Source organism: Aquarana catesbeiana, linkage group LG03 (assembly GCF_042186555.1).
Source record: "Aquarana catesbeiana isolate 2022-GZ linkage group LG03, ASM4218655v1, whole genome shotgun sequence".
In the NCBI taxonomy this organism is placed as follows: domain Eukaryota; kingdom Metazoa; phylum Chordata; class Amphibia; order Anura; family Ranidae; genus Aquarana; species Aquarana catesbeiana.
In genome coordinates, this window is record NC_133326.1 from 101,049,416 (window position 1) to 101,064,942 (window position 15,527).

Sequence of the window (15,527 nt, forward strand, 5' to 3'; positions counted from 1 at the left end):
ACCATTGTGATTGGCTGTCACAGCAGTCACATGATCGAAAAGCTCCCATTCGCTAGTATGCATCAGGAGCTTTCCGGTAACTGCTGGCTACCCTGTTGTAAACACAGAGAGGCTGCATATATGTGTGCGGCCGGCATGAAGACACCTTGATTTCTGAATCAGCCAAAATTTGAGCCATAGGTGGCCTTTTAAGCCCCACCCAGCTTGCAGGATGAGAGAAAATTGAGCTGTGTATGGCTACTTTTAGTTTGAGTTTGGGAAGGTTGTTCTGTGGGGTGCAGTCAATCCTCTGTACAACTCCAGCTATATTAACCCTTCAGTGAAAAGAACCCACTTGAGTTAAAACAAGGACATTTTGAGGTTGATTTACTGAAAATGGAGAGTGAAAAATCTAGTGCAGATGTGCATAGAAACCAATCAGCTTCCAGGTTTTATTGTCAAAACTTAATTAAACAAGCTGAAGTTAGAAGCTGATTGTCTCCAGATTTTGCACTTTCCAGGTTATTGTAAATCAACCCCGTCAACCCACTCATGTACATAGGATTCCCACCTAACCAACATTTAACCAGCCTGGATGGTTAAAGGCTGATATTTATGTATATAAAGTCAAAATATATTTTTTAGAGTGGGTAAAAGATTGTGTATTATGGGATTGCTTTTTTTTTCCTCTTTTATTGGTTGAACTAAATGGACTTGTGTCTTTTTTCAACTTGACTAACTATGAAACTATGTAACTTTTATTAAAGACTTTTTAAACTTTTTTTCCAATTCTGCTACTATTTTTTTACAATTAATCACCACTACCATAAGACTGAGGCCCTATTCACACATAGTGCAGTAACTGGGGTTTGTCCACACTGGAAGAACACCAATCACCACTAGAGCACCTAGAAAACAATTGAAAACATTCACACTGCAGTAAAGCCCAGAGGTGCGGTGTAGAGACCAGTGATTAAATGCGGACATGCGTCATTATATCGCAGCGCACAGGAAGGCACCATATATATACATCAATGAAGAGGCACTTCAAATAAAGTTGACCAAACCAAAAAAGTTAAAAAAGGGAACTCTGTAAAGTGCGGAAACATGCATCACACCACCCCCTACTGCTGTCTTACCCTTTTCACGCTGGGGCGCTTTTCAGGTGTTTTAGGGCTAAAATTAGCGCCTGCAAAGCACCTGAAAGCGCCTCTCAAGCCACCCCAGTGTGAAAGCCCGAGTGAAAAAAGACCTGCAAGCAGCATCTTTGGGGCAGTGCGGGAGCGGTGTATCCACCACCCCTGCCCATTGAAATGAATGGGCAGCGCTGCCGAAGCGCCTGCAGAGTGCTTCGGCAGTGCTGCAAAATGCTATTAATCCTTTCCTCGGCCACTAGCAGGGGTCTGCAGTGCCCTTCTAGTGTCCGAAAAGCGTCACTATAACAGCGGTAAAGCGCCGCTAAGACTAGCGGTGCTTTACCGCTAACGGACCTGCTGCCCCAGTGTGAAAGGGGTCTTAGTGCAACCAAAATGGACAGTTGCCTCGCCACTAAACCGACACAAGAAGTAAATAGCAGTGCTCCAACAAGGGAACGCATCCTGGATTAATTGGATTCATTGGTGAAATCCTTACATGGGTGCTCATGCCCCAAAGTGTTCTCCATCCACTGGATACAATCCGAAATTAGTAGAGCAAGCCAGCAACTCCAAAATCCTTTAGAAGACTTTATTTATGGCATAACAGTGATTAAATTATATTAGTGCCGAAACATGTTAGCTTCTTTTATAATCACTATTTTAATAATTAAAGGATTTTGGAATTGCTCGCACTCTACTAATTTCGTATTGCCCCCCACTAAACTGCTCTGGTTTACTGTGAGGGCAGTGTAAATAGTCCCATATATTTCAGACTTACATTGCTTTCTGAGTCCCCTTACTTTGTCATTAGACTAATAGCTGAGTTATGATACTATAGTGTTTAGCTCCCAACTTTCCCCGATTTCAAGGGACTGTCCCTCATTCGGAACAAAGTCCCTTTGTCCCACTTTCCTCCTCATTTGTCCCTCATTTTGGTCCGCTCTGTATAGTTGTATATAGGTGTGCACAGCCTATTGCATTAGGGTGTGCACCCCAAAGCTCAAACACATTTGCATGTGTGTGCATGTGTATATATACTGACTGTGTCAGCAGAGCAGTGGACGGTGTAAGTAGGGCAGAGATTGGTGTCAGTAAGGCAGTGGACTGTGTCAGTAGTTTTTATTGTTATTATTTTTTTACAATTTTTGTAGGAGCCCTGTTGGGGGATTTTGGTGAAATATAAGGGGTCTATACAGGGGGAATCTGCACCACACTGGGTGATTAGAGTGTGCCCAGGCACACCTGGCACACCCTGTGGGCACGCCGATGTAGTTGTATATAAAATGCTCTACTTATCTATTTGAAAAAAGTGTTTTACAGCGCTAAACTTTTCATCCAATTGCTAAATTGTTGCATTTGTTTATGCCAAAAGCCAATGTAAAGGAATAGTACTGGTAAAAAAGCACTTACGGGTTTAACCAATTCTCCTTTAAGGAGATCATGGGTGTGTCCTATGCCTACATAATTTTGTTAATAGGTGTCCCTCATTCCCATCTCAGAAAGTTGGGAGGCATGATAATGTATAGCTTATACATGTATAGAACATTATTAATTAACGTGAGGTTAGCCTTTGAAATGCAGTGAAGCAGCAGACCAGTAAAAAAAATTTACAACAAAAATCAGAATGAATTCATTTTAGCACACAAAGGTGTGACCTTTTTTAGTGTGCTGTACTGTTCAGATAAGATAGAACAGGTGGTGGCGATAGTATAATAAAAGTTATTCATCACTTCTGCCGTTTATCTGAGGAATACATACAGCAGGGATACTGAATACAGCAGAAACATGTTGACTCTGCACTTCACTTCATATGAAATGCTGCTTCACAAGCCATGGAGAGACAGCAGACTGCATAGCAAAGGTAGAAATAATGTTTGTAAAATTGAGGTTTAATCACCTATGGTCTCCCTTATGCCTGTTTAGGAACAATGAACAATAGAAGTAATTGAGACATTGTCAGTGCTAACTATCACCAGTAAGGGCATAAAGCACTGCTCATTTTATTGATAATTGTAAGATGATGTATGTGTTACAACTTTAGCTAGCCGACATCAACACAAATGATTCTTGAAAAATAATTTACAGTCAAATAATGTGTAAAGAAAGAATCACAGAGAATTTCGGAGCAAGGCCTTTGGTAGATATATATTAGGTTGTTGAATTTATTTTTTCTTTAGCATGACTATAAGCAGCCTAATATCTCCCCTGATTTGGTTATCTATTGTAGCATTTGGGTGAAGTTAGGTTATTTAGAGCTAATCTTGGGGTCAATTCAACATCTTAACATACTTTCACTGTCAGAAACACCTATTGGGGTTGATTTACTACAGGCAAATAGACTGTGCACTTTGCAAGGGCAGATGCTCAAGAGCAGGGGTCCTCAAAAATTTTAAACAGGGGGCCAGTTCACGGTCCCTCAGACTGTTGGGGGGGCCGGACTATAGTTTGAAATAAATATGGTCAAATTCCTATGCACACATCTTATTTGTCGTGCAAAAAACGAATACAATATTTAAAATAAAGAACAATTTTAATTAACATAAACTTATTAGTATTTCACAGAATCCCCATAACCTCCCTTTCCCATCAGACTCCCCCCATCAGACTCCTCCCCATCACAGATCCCCCCATTACAGAGCCCTCCATAACAGATCCCCCCCATCACAGATCCCCCCCATCACAGACTCCCCCAACACAGAGCCCTCCATAACAGATGCCCCCATCACAGACCCCCCCAGTACAGACTCCCCCATCACAGATCCCCCCCATCACAGATCCCCTATTACAGACTGCCCCAACACAGAGCCCTCCATAACAGATCCCCCCATCACAGAGCCCCCCAACACAGAGCCACCATCACAGAGCCCCCCATAACAGATCCCCCCATTACAGACTCTCTCAACACAGAGCCCTCCATAACAGATCCCCCCATTACAGACCCCCCCAACACAGAGCCACCCATAACAGATCCCCCCATTACAGACTCCCCCATCACAGATCCCCTCATCACAGATACCCCCAGTACAGACTCCCCCATCACATATTCCCCCATCACAGATCCCCTATTACAGACTGCCCCAACACAGAGCCCTCCATAACAGATCCCCCCATCACAGATCCCCCCAACACAGACTCCCTCAACACAAAGCCCTCCATAACAGATCCCCCATCACAGAGCCCCCCCATAACAGAGCCACCATCACTGAGACCCCCATAACAGATCCCCCCATTACAGACTCCCCCAACACAGTGCCCTCCATAACAGATGCCCCCATCACAGACCCCCCAGTACAGACTCCCCCATCACAGATCCCCCCCATCACAGATCCCCTATTACAGACTGCCCCAACACAGAGCCCTCCATAACAGATCCCCCCATCAAAGAGCCCCCCAACACAGAGCCACCATCACAGAGCCCCCCATAACAGATCCCCCCATTACAGACTCCCTCAACACAGAGCCCTCAATAACAGATCCCCCCATTACAGACCCCCCAACACAGAGCCACCCATAACAGATCCCCCCATTACAGACTCCCCCATCACAGATCCCCTAATCACAGATACCCCCCAGTACAGACTCCCCCATCACATATTCCCCCCATCACAGATCCCCTATTACAGACTGCCCCAACACAGAGCCCTCCATAACAGATCCCCCCATCACAGATCCCCCCAACACAGACTCCCTCAACACAAAGCCCTCCATAACAGATCCCCCATCACAGAGCCCCCCCATAACAGAGCCACCATCACTGAGACCCCCATAACAGATCCCCCCATTACAGACTCCCTCAACACAGAGCCCGCCATAACAGGTCCCCCATTACAAACTCCCCTAACACAGAGCCCTCCATAACAGATTTACCCCCCATCACAGACTCCCCCAACATAGAAAATATAAAAATCAAAAAGTCGCGCTGGAAACTGAGGGTGACAACAGGAGGTGTCAAAAAAATCTCATAAAAATATGAGGGTGAGTGATGATCACTGAGTGAATAATAGAAAATTTTGTGCTTATCAATGTAATTAAACACTGTGAAAATAAAAAATAAATCTGAAAATGACAATTAGTTGATGGGACACAGATACTGACCACTATGTCCGAAAAGAGTAATCAATAATAAGTGACACAATCACTAACAGATGAATATCTCAAAATAACAGAAAAAGTGATAATGTGACACATCTATGGAAACTATACCATAATTCATATATAAAAACAATATAGAGATGAAGAAAAATAAACCCAAAAAAAGTCCATAACTCAAATGAAAAAATAATGATTAAAGTCCATCCATGCTAGATGACATGCATGAAACCAAGTTTGTCTCCAAGTGCTCTGTGAAAATGGAACATAAACTTGCTGTGATGACAGTAGAGTGCGCAGATAGACCTCCACCTCTCAATAAAAATGCTGCCTCTTACCAGATGGAATTGGTCTCTTACTAACAGGAGACCTAAAGGGCGGATGGCTGCAACCCCAGCCAGGGATCTTTAAAACAGGCGCTTGGCGTCCAAATCCAGGGACTCTCTCCAACTCACATCAGCATAAATGGAAATATCCCTATGTAAAAAACAAAGTGCTCCACATAGCATAAAATCCAACGTTTTATTGAGTGTAAAAATAAAGGTTGCACTTACAAAACCATTGTAGTTAAAAAGCGTATATGCGAAAGCCGGCCGGCTCCAAGGTAACCCGTGTCTTCCGGGTATGTGAATAGCGGTGTTGTCGGGACGTAGCTCCTCCTCCCTACGCCGCTTCGCCACAACAGGACGTGGTCACGGGATCCCGTGACCACGTCCTGTTGTGGCGAAGCGGCGTAGGGAGGAGGAGCTACGTCCCGACAACACCGCTATTCACATACCCGGAAGACACGGGTTACCTTGGAGCCGGCCGGCTTTCGCATATACGCTTTTTAACTACAATGGTTTTGTAAGTGCAACCTTTATTTTTACACTCAATAAAACGTTGGATTTTATGCTATGTGGAGCACTTTGTTTTTTACATGGGGATATTTCCATTTATGCTGATGTGAGTTGGAGAGAGTCCCTGGATTTGGACGCCAAGCGCCTGTTTTAAAGATCCCTGGCTGGGGTTGCAGCCATCCGCCCTTTAGGTCTCCTGTTAGTAAGAGACCAATTCCATCTGGTAAGAGGCAGCATTTTTATTAGGAGGTGGAGGTCTATCTGCGCACTCTACTGTCATCACAGCAAGTTTATGTTCCATTTTCACAGAGCACTTGGAGACAAACTTGGTTTCATGCATGTCATCTAGCATGGATGGACTTTAATCATTATTTTTTCATTTGAGTTATGGATTTTTTTTGGGTTTATTTTTCTTCATCTCTATATTGTTTTTATATATGAATTATGGTATAGTTTCCATAGATGTGTCACATTATCACTTTTTCTGTTATTTTGAGATATTCATCTGTTAGTGATTGTGTCACTTATTATTGATTACTCTTTTCGGACATAGTGGTCAGTATCTGTGTCCCATCAACTAATTGTCATTTTCAGATTTATTTTTTATTTTCACAGTGTTTAATTACATTGATAAGCACAAAATTTTCTATTATTCACTCAGTGATCATCACTCACCCTCATATTTTTATGAGATTTTTTTGACACCTCCTGTTGTCACCCTCAGTTTCCAGCGCGACTTTTTGATTTTTATATGATTTATGGTTTACTACTTTCTAGTTGCAGCTTATGCCAATTAGTGTAAGCGCAGTATTTATTTTTACCTCCCCCAACATAGAGCCTTCCAAAACAGACCCCCCCATCCCAGGTCCCTCCAATCACAGACTGCCCCATAAAAGATCCCCCCATTACAGAGCCCTCAAGCGGTATTACACTGCTGACTGCCCCTTCTATAACATTGCAGCACTACCCCTCCCCTCTGCTACCTTAAAGTGGGGTTCCACCCAAAAAAAAAAAACTACATGAAAAATTCTAAAAAAAAAAAATACAAAAAAAATTTGGATATTTTTTTTTTTACTCACCTCTAAATGCCTGTTACTAGGGGGTCCCTCGTAGTCTGCCTCTTTCAGTGCCTGGGCTGGTGACATCACTTCCATCTCGGCACAGGAAGGGCTCAGCTCTGCTCCCTCCCTCCTGTCAATCATCTGGGACCCACTACAGGTCTCAGGTGACTGAGCGGCCAATCACGGCGCGCGGCACCGCTCGCGCATGCGCAGTGGGTGCCAGGCTGTGAAGCCACAGCCCGGCGCCAACAGTTGCAATGCCGGCGCGGCTGAACTGAGGGGGAGACGAGCGGGGCTTCGATCCCCCGCGTCGCTGGACCCTGGGACAGGTAAGTGTCCAATTAAAAGTCAGCAGCTGCAGTATTTGTAGCTGCTGACTTTTAATTTTTTTTTTTTTTTTTTTGACTCTTTAATCACATAAGACGGGAAGCATGGCAGGTCCGGACAAATAGTGGGACTTTGCAAGTGAAAGGCAGGTGATTGATTGCTGGGACCGCCCCGCTGCTTAGTAACCAATCACCGCTTCTTAACTCAAAAGGTCCCGCCCTTTGTCCGGACCTGTCATGTTTCTTGTCTTCTGTGATTGATTAAGATAGCAGAGGGGAGGGGGAGTGCTGCGATGTTAAAGTGGCAGTCCGTTGGCCGGGTAAATCCGATTTTTGCTTGCACGTGATTGGATGACGGTAATCAGCAGGGCTCCCCCTCAATTACTAAACTCTGGAGCACCTTCACTTGCGTGTGCAACTGCACTTGCAAAAGTGCACAGTCTATTTGCCTTTAGTAAATCAACCCCAAGATGTTTTGCAAAAATTTTGTTGGTGATGGAAAGCAAGTAGCAGATTTTTTTTTGGCTGTTTAAGGACAGGAAGATGTCCCACAATCCATTGTTTAATGGGAGACATTTGCACCTCCCCATTTTTCATATTTCCTTATTGTTTAATCCTCTATACAGTATACAGTCAAAGGCTCTTGCCTACATGTATCTTCAGATTCATTTTTTTCTTATAAAACATGGGGATTACTGTATTTAATAGCAGTTATCACTAGGGGGTGCTAGGCTAGGAACAGTTACAGGGGTGGTGGGCTGGGTGAGGCATCAAGGATGGAGGCAATATTTTAAGAGCTACCTGGGACTGCACAATGTTCATAGGTTGATGAGTTCTTCATTATAAGGTTTTTTGATATCTGTGGTTGGCTTTTTGGCTTTGAAAGTTAATAAAAGCGTGAACAATTATGTAACTGCCCTTTGTGGCTGTGTGACTTTTTATCTTGTCTCTTCCTTGTAAACACATAACCAGGTCAAGTACAAGATCCTGAGACTGGAGAGTGCATTGATTGTGGAACTGGATGCAAAGCATGTACAATAGGTGAGCAATCTATGACATTCTTATATAATGTACTATCTCCAATTTTTAGGGTAGCAAAACCCTAAATCAATTGTTATGATGTATGATAAAAGATGTCTATTTGTGTATAGATACCTCAATTGAACCAATATATATTAAAGGAACCTCTAGTGAATTTTAAAATGGAACTAAAGACAAAACTTTTTCCATTTTGGATAGAGTTATAACCCCTGTAATGTTTTTGCTTTCTGTATCCCATTGTGGGATACAGTTTTCCCTTCCCTTCCTGTCCAAAACAGGAAGTGAGAGGAAATACCTCCATTGTCACCAAAAATAGTGTCCCCATTAGAAGATTTCCTCTCTGTTACTGTTCTGGGGACAACACAAAATTTGGGATTTTTTTCTACTTTCACTTTTGGTGATAATGGTAAACAGGGCAAATAGAGAGGTTGAATCACCTTAACTGGGGCACAGACAACAATAGAAACAGGTGTTATAATCCCTCACTCTATCCAAAACAAAAAATAAAGTTTTGTCTTTAGTTATACTTTAACCGCTTCTGGACTAGCCACCGCAGTTTTACTGAGGCAGGCTGGCTCCCCTGTGCGAAATCACTTTACTGTACGTGATCTTGCAAGGTCCGGATAGCAGGCGCGCGCCCGCTGCAGAGGGGGGGTGCCGATGCTCGTGGCCGACGGTCGCGATGACCGCTGGCCACGAGCGATTGTGACCAGGAGACACACACACTTCCCTGTTCTGACAGGAGTGACAGATCGTGTGTTCCTATTAGCTAGGAACCACGATCTGTCACTTCCTGTAGTTAGTCCCTCCCCCTTCAGTTAGAATCACCTCCCAGGGAACATAGTTAACCCCTTCACCACCCCCTAGTGTTAACCCCATTCACTGCCAGTGACATTTTTACAGTAATTAATGCATTTTTAATCGCACTGATCGCTGTATTAATGCCAATGGTTCCAAAAATGTGTCAAAATTGTCCGATATGTCGCATATGTCCGCCATAATGTCGCAGTCACGATAAAAATCACAGATCGCCGCCATTACTAGTAAAAAAAAAATTAATAACAAAAATGCCAGAAACTATTCCCTATTTTGAAGATGCTATAACTTTTGCGCAAACCAATCAATTTACACTTATTGAGATTTTTTTTTACCAAAAATATGTAGAAGAATACATATCAGCCTAAACTAAGGAAAAAAAATAGTTTTTTTATATATTTTGGGGGATATGTATTATAGCAAAAAGTAGAAAATATTGCGTTTTTTTCAAAATTGACGCTTTTTTTCATTATAGTGCATAAAATAAAAACCGCAGAGGCAATCAAATGCCACCAAAAGAAAGCTCTATTTGTGGGAAAAAGGATGTCAATTTTGTTTGAGGACAACGTTGCACGACCGCACAATTGTCAGTTAAAGCGACGCAGTGCCGAATGTCAAAAAGTGCTCTGGTCAGGAAGGGGGTAAATTCTTCCGGACTGAAGCGGTTAAATCTCAAAATCCAAATTAGGGAAGCACAGCAAGTAATTAAAAATGGTTGTGAATACTGAATTTAGCATTACATGGTTATTTTAGACATCATTTCCTCGCAAATCGGGTACTTCTCTTTTGCATATGTACCAGTGATTAACAATGTAACCTGCTGCCTTTTTGTATCCTTGACCCTCTCTCAAGAGCATAATGTGGACTAAAACTTGTTTAGCTGGATTTTTCTTACTCTATTTACTAATTTTACTACATGGACAATCCAATGGGGAAACATGACTCTTGATCATTTTGATGTGCAATGACTGCAGCATTTGGACAGAACTGGGTATTCTGGTGGCCATAGGTCACTAAATGTAAAAATGTATCCTTAAACAGGAGTCTCCAAACCTTCCAAAGAAAGGGCCAGTTTATTGTCCTTCAGACTTTAGGGGGGTCGGACTGTGTCCAGTGGGAGTAAACAATGCCCGATCTTTGGTATTAGGAGGAGAAATAGTTGGTGTCAGTGGGAGGTATAGTGCCCCATTTTTGTTGTCAGTGCAAAGAATTATGCAAAAAGAGGAAGGGAAACCCAACCAAGAAGGTCACATCTGCGGAACTCCATGGTTGAAATAAACTATTTTATTGTAAAAAATAAGCACCATTTGAATAATAAACAATGATCTGGTGAAAAAGCCTGCCAAAACACTGTTAAAATGAAATTACACTATTCTTTACATTTTTTTCAGGCTATTTCACCAGATCCTTGTTGTTTATTATTCAAATGGTGTTTTTTTACAATAAAATATTTTATTGCAACCGTGGTGTTCCGCAGATGTGACCTTCTTGGTTGGGTTTCCCTTCCTCAATTTGCATATGGTCATTGGTTACGTGAACTGCACCATATGTATTGATTCCTTATGGTGATAGGTTGTACTATTATTTCAAGTGGATTATTACTGGTCTCAGTTTAAAGCGGTGGATCCAGGCTATGCAATTGCAATCTTTTCATAAGTGGAAGGAATTATACCTCAAGGGCCAGATAAAGGCAAACAAAGGGATGCATCCGGCCCCTGGGCCACAGTTTGGAGATCACTGTCCTAAAACATATCACAATTAAAGATGATAATTAATGTTCATATTTTGTCTTTATACAGATGACCCTGAAATCTGCCTCAGCTGCCTACAAGGATATTTTCTGTGAGTGACTGGTATCCTAATTTATTAGTGAGAATGCATAATTCTCTGCAGAAACTAATACAACATATAACAGGCAATAACATCAAGAAGAACTAAAGGCAAATAGTCTGATCACTTTGCAAGGGAGTTTGCACTTTGCAAATTAATTTTCTCGTAGCTTAGTGGAACTGTGCTGACTTTCATCATTGAATTATATGCTAGCAAAAATTGTGTTTTTTTTTTCCCTTGCAAAGTGAAAATTCTGTTGCAAAGTGAACAGCTTATTTGCCTTTAGTAAATCAACCCCATTGAATTTGCAGTTATATACAGATTTATGTGACTTAGCCAAACACCACTTACAGCAGACTAGGCCATTATTGTCAAAGGACGTTATTGACCAGGAAAGAAGCACAATGGGCCACTCTAGAATAATGACAAAAGGATTATAATTGATATTCAGTACAGAAATATTGCCTCTTCCCCAGTATTTACTATCAGGGCAGTCTTTTAGGATTCCCTAAAGCCTTTGCTTGTGAGTCAAAAGCACTGTTGGCCTTCTTGCAGGACAATGTCCAGAAATTGATCACTTCTAACAAGGACTGGTCTTCATGCTGACTGCTGTAGGTTTATTGACAACCAAGCCAGTCACTTAAGAATGGAGAATCTGGTCATATGCTTTCCTATTTATCAATGAAATTATTTATTCATATGTCCACTTGTATTGTTCTCCTCCCCAGCCTTGAAGTTCACCTTGGTGGATATGCAACAGGAAGGTACAGTGTAGAACTCACATAATTTAAAGATCAAATCCATCCTAAACGTATAGCATTCATTGATAAAGGCATTATATAAGTCAAATATATATATATAGTTTATAACTACTGCGCTATCCTAAGACGACAAGTGACAAAATAAGTGATTGAATTAAAAATAGTGAATATGAACAGCTGTGACTTCTCTGCGAGATACACACATCAATAAACAATTTCAAAATATCAAGTCGCGCTTTATATTAAAAGAATGGCAAATATGGTGCGATAACCTTATTTAAATCAAACAGAAAGTGAGAAACTGGTCAAATAGTGTATAATTGATAGTCCATTCAGATTGATAGTTGATCTCCACTGTGCAAATATCACACAAAACACCCAGGAATGGTGATAAAAGAAAAAGGTCTGCCTTCCACCTCCACACAAACTGCCGCTTACCGGCTCCTATGGATAGCTTAATTATAGGAGATCACACACGCCGATACCCAGACCGGGCCTTTGATTGCACACAGCCAAGATCCCAGCATCTTCGCAGGAGTTTATAGCTCATACGGGAAGGTTATAGCAGATGCTTCCAAGAAAAGAATAATGGAGAGCTTCCATAGCGTAAAACCATAAAGAATTTATTTATTAAGAGGTATTGCACTTACATTTAAATAAAAGCATAATTTGCAAAGTTAAAACCAAGCCGGCCAGCTCTCGGTAGCAGCCCGTGGTCCGGGACTTATGTGTACCGCGGTGATCCAGGCAATGCAATTGCCTGGATCACGTCGCTCCTCCCTACGTTTTTCGTCACACCTGACGTCGTCCTGGTGCCTGGTCTCTATTATTCTTTTATGGGAAACATTTGCTATAATGTTCCCGTATGAGCTATAAACTCCTGCGAAGATGCTGGGATCTTGGCTTCGTGCAATCAAAGGCCCGGGCTGGGTATCAAGTCATAGGTGTGTGTGATCTCCTATAAGACAGACAAGACAAGTTAATGTGTATGAAATAGTCATGGTTTATGGATGTTTTGCTTATTCAAGTATTTTATTAGTGATCTACCTGATTCAAGTTTTTGACATTTCAGACCTGGAAACATGCCCTAGTGCTGTGTGGCTAGCTCTGTCTGTATTTTATTGTTATTTTTCTTACAAGATGTTTTCATGTTTTTAATGATGCACCTAATTTTAGATACCGTCTTCAGTGCCGAAAACACTGCCCCCTGAAAACCTATGAGGACAATGGCAGGAAAATGTGTATGACCTGTCCGTTATGGTGTCGTGAATGCCACAATGAAACACATTGCTCTTCCTGCCAAAGTGGATATTATCTGCATGGTAAGAAAGGAGAGCTATAAACCCTTATCAGCCACTTTGCTGCATACCTGTCACTCATTTGTTCAGCTCTGAATAGCTAAACACACACATACATTCACACACTCACCCAGAGATAGAAAAGCACACCAAGATAAAAGCACAGTATACACCCAACATACACGTACACTAAATATGGGTTTTTGATTTTGTTATCTTCATGAAATCCCTATAGCAGACTATTATTATGAATTTTATAAGCAACATCATGAAGATCAGTGCTACTCAAATTTAGTGTAAAAAATGTAATGTAAAAAAAATAGAATTCACACTTCCTTTAAATTGTAATAATCAATGTGAATATGTTTCAGCGTTAAGGATTAATAGAGCTATACTGTGTGAGGAATTTCTGTAAGTATAAATACATTTATATACTCTAACAATCATAAAGATTTGCTAACTAATAAAAACAAATATTCAGAGAATGCTCAACCTCCTGTACCCTTTCTGAAACAACCAGGGTATAGTGCTGAATCAGGCTTCTGTAAGCAATCATCCAAAAGATAAAAGGGAGTCAGCACATGATCACTGATCTTCTATACCACTTTTATTAAATCTAGCTCACATTCAGGTAATACAGAGATGTTCACGCATTTCAGCCAATGTGGCGACACTTCTTTTAAATTATAATAATCAGATGAATATATATTTCATTGCTAAGGATTAATCGATCTATACTTTGAGGAATTTCTGTAAATATAGATAAATTTGTATACTCCAAAAGGGAGTTGGCACATGATTACTAATCTTCTGTACTTCTTTTATTAAATCTTCAGTTCACATTCAAGCAATACAGTGACGTTCACAAAATTGTAGCCACATTGGCCGAAATGCGTGAGCATCTCTGTATTACCTGAACGTGAGTTGAAAATGTAACAAAAGAAGTATAGAAGAGCAGTGATTACGTGCTAACTCCCTTTTTAATAAGAGCATTTGAGTTTTGTAATGGAAGGTAATTTCATTGATATGCTAGATTACAATATTGTATATGGTTCAAATATAATAAAGATAACTTTTAAAGTGATATCAATGGCTTTTTGTTTTCTTTTTTTAAATAACAAACATGTCATGTGGACCTACTTTTTGCAGTGGTTTTGCACAGTGAAGACTTGATCCTCCTCTTCTCAGGTCCCCTGCCAGCGCTCTTGGCCCCTCCCTCCTGCATAGTGCCCCTATAGCAAGCAGCTTACTATGAGGGGGGCACCCGAGCAGGCTCGGCCCTGCCCCTGCTCTCTCCTTACTGGCTCACTGGCTGTGATTGATGACAGCAGGAGCCAATGGCAGAGACCCCGGAGAGCCGCTGCTCTCATGCACATTGCTGGATCGAGATGGGGCCCAGGTAATATGTGGAGCTGCTGCACACAGAAGGTTTTTTTACCTAAGAAAAAACCTTGAGCATTAACAACCACTTTAAACAGTATAAAATAATTTTCACTTGGTAAAATTGTGGAGTCAGACAGCTTGTGATATATACGTGTTTTCTGTGCATGATTTTAAGTATGGCAAGACAGACACTGGATATACAATAAAATAGAATATAGATGTACCAATTATAGGATCAAGACTTTAAAAGTTCTAAACATATATGCAACCACATTACTATGTCAGTAATTCTAAACAGAATGTGTTTTACAGATGCCGATTGTATACTTAAGTGCCCAGATGGTACTTTCCAGAATTCAAAGAACTGGCAATGTGAAAGCTGTCATAAATCTTGCCAGACCTGCCATGGACCATCACCACGAGATTGTGACCATTGTCCAGATGGGAAAGAGCCATCCTATGGCATGTGCCATCTTGTGACCTGCTCTGATGGACAATATTTTAATGGTATGCTATGAAACAATTATCTAGTGTAATCTTGTGTAACTGAAATAATTAGTATAAACTCTATTATTATAATTCTTCTTTTCCTTAGAGTAAGCCTATAGCCTATGTATTATTATTATGGATATTCACATAACAGGGATTTGTTTAAAATAGGTGTTGTTTAGAAAAGTGTAGTTTGTGATTGGATATGGACAAAAAGAATATGGACTTTAAAGGTGCTAATTATCACACATTTGTTTAAAATGTAACCATTTATTTTGTTTCAATTAAAACTTTTTTTGTCTTAAAAACAGCGATCATAGACAATTTAATTTTGCAATAACAGATTTGGTTCACACATTCCATATTCAGCAGATGCGACAATCTTGAAACGTTTCGCCAAATTTTTCAGCTTCCTCAGGAGATTATGCGTCAATCTGCGCTGTATAAGAAACTATCTATGAAAAAATATATACAAAATA

At 41.0% G+C, this 15,527-nt stretch overlaps 1 protein-coding gene across 1 annotated transcript in view; it reads left to right on the top strand.

The window, feature by feature from the left end:
* Positions 1-15,527, top strand: part of LOC141131517 (cysteine repeat modular protein 2-like) — a 209,666-nt gene that overhangs the window by 26,118 nt on the left and 168,021 nt on the right. Inside the window, exons 3-6 of the mRNA XM_073618879.1 lie at positions 8,403-8,471; positions 11,087-11,129; positions 13,055-13,200; positions 14,872-15,066. Of these exons, the coding sequence (XP_073474980.1) occupies positions 8,403-8,471; positions 11,087-11,129; positions 13,055-13,200; positions 14,872-15,066 (453 nt within the window). The remainder of the gene's footprint in view (positions 1-8,402; positions 8,472-11,086; positions 11,130-13,054; positions 13,201-14,871; positions 15,067-15,527) is intronic.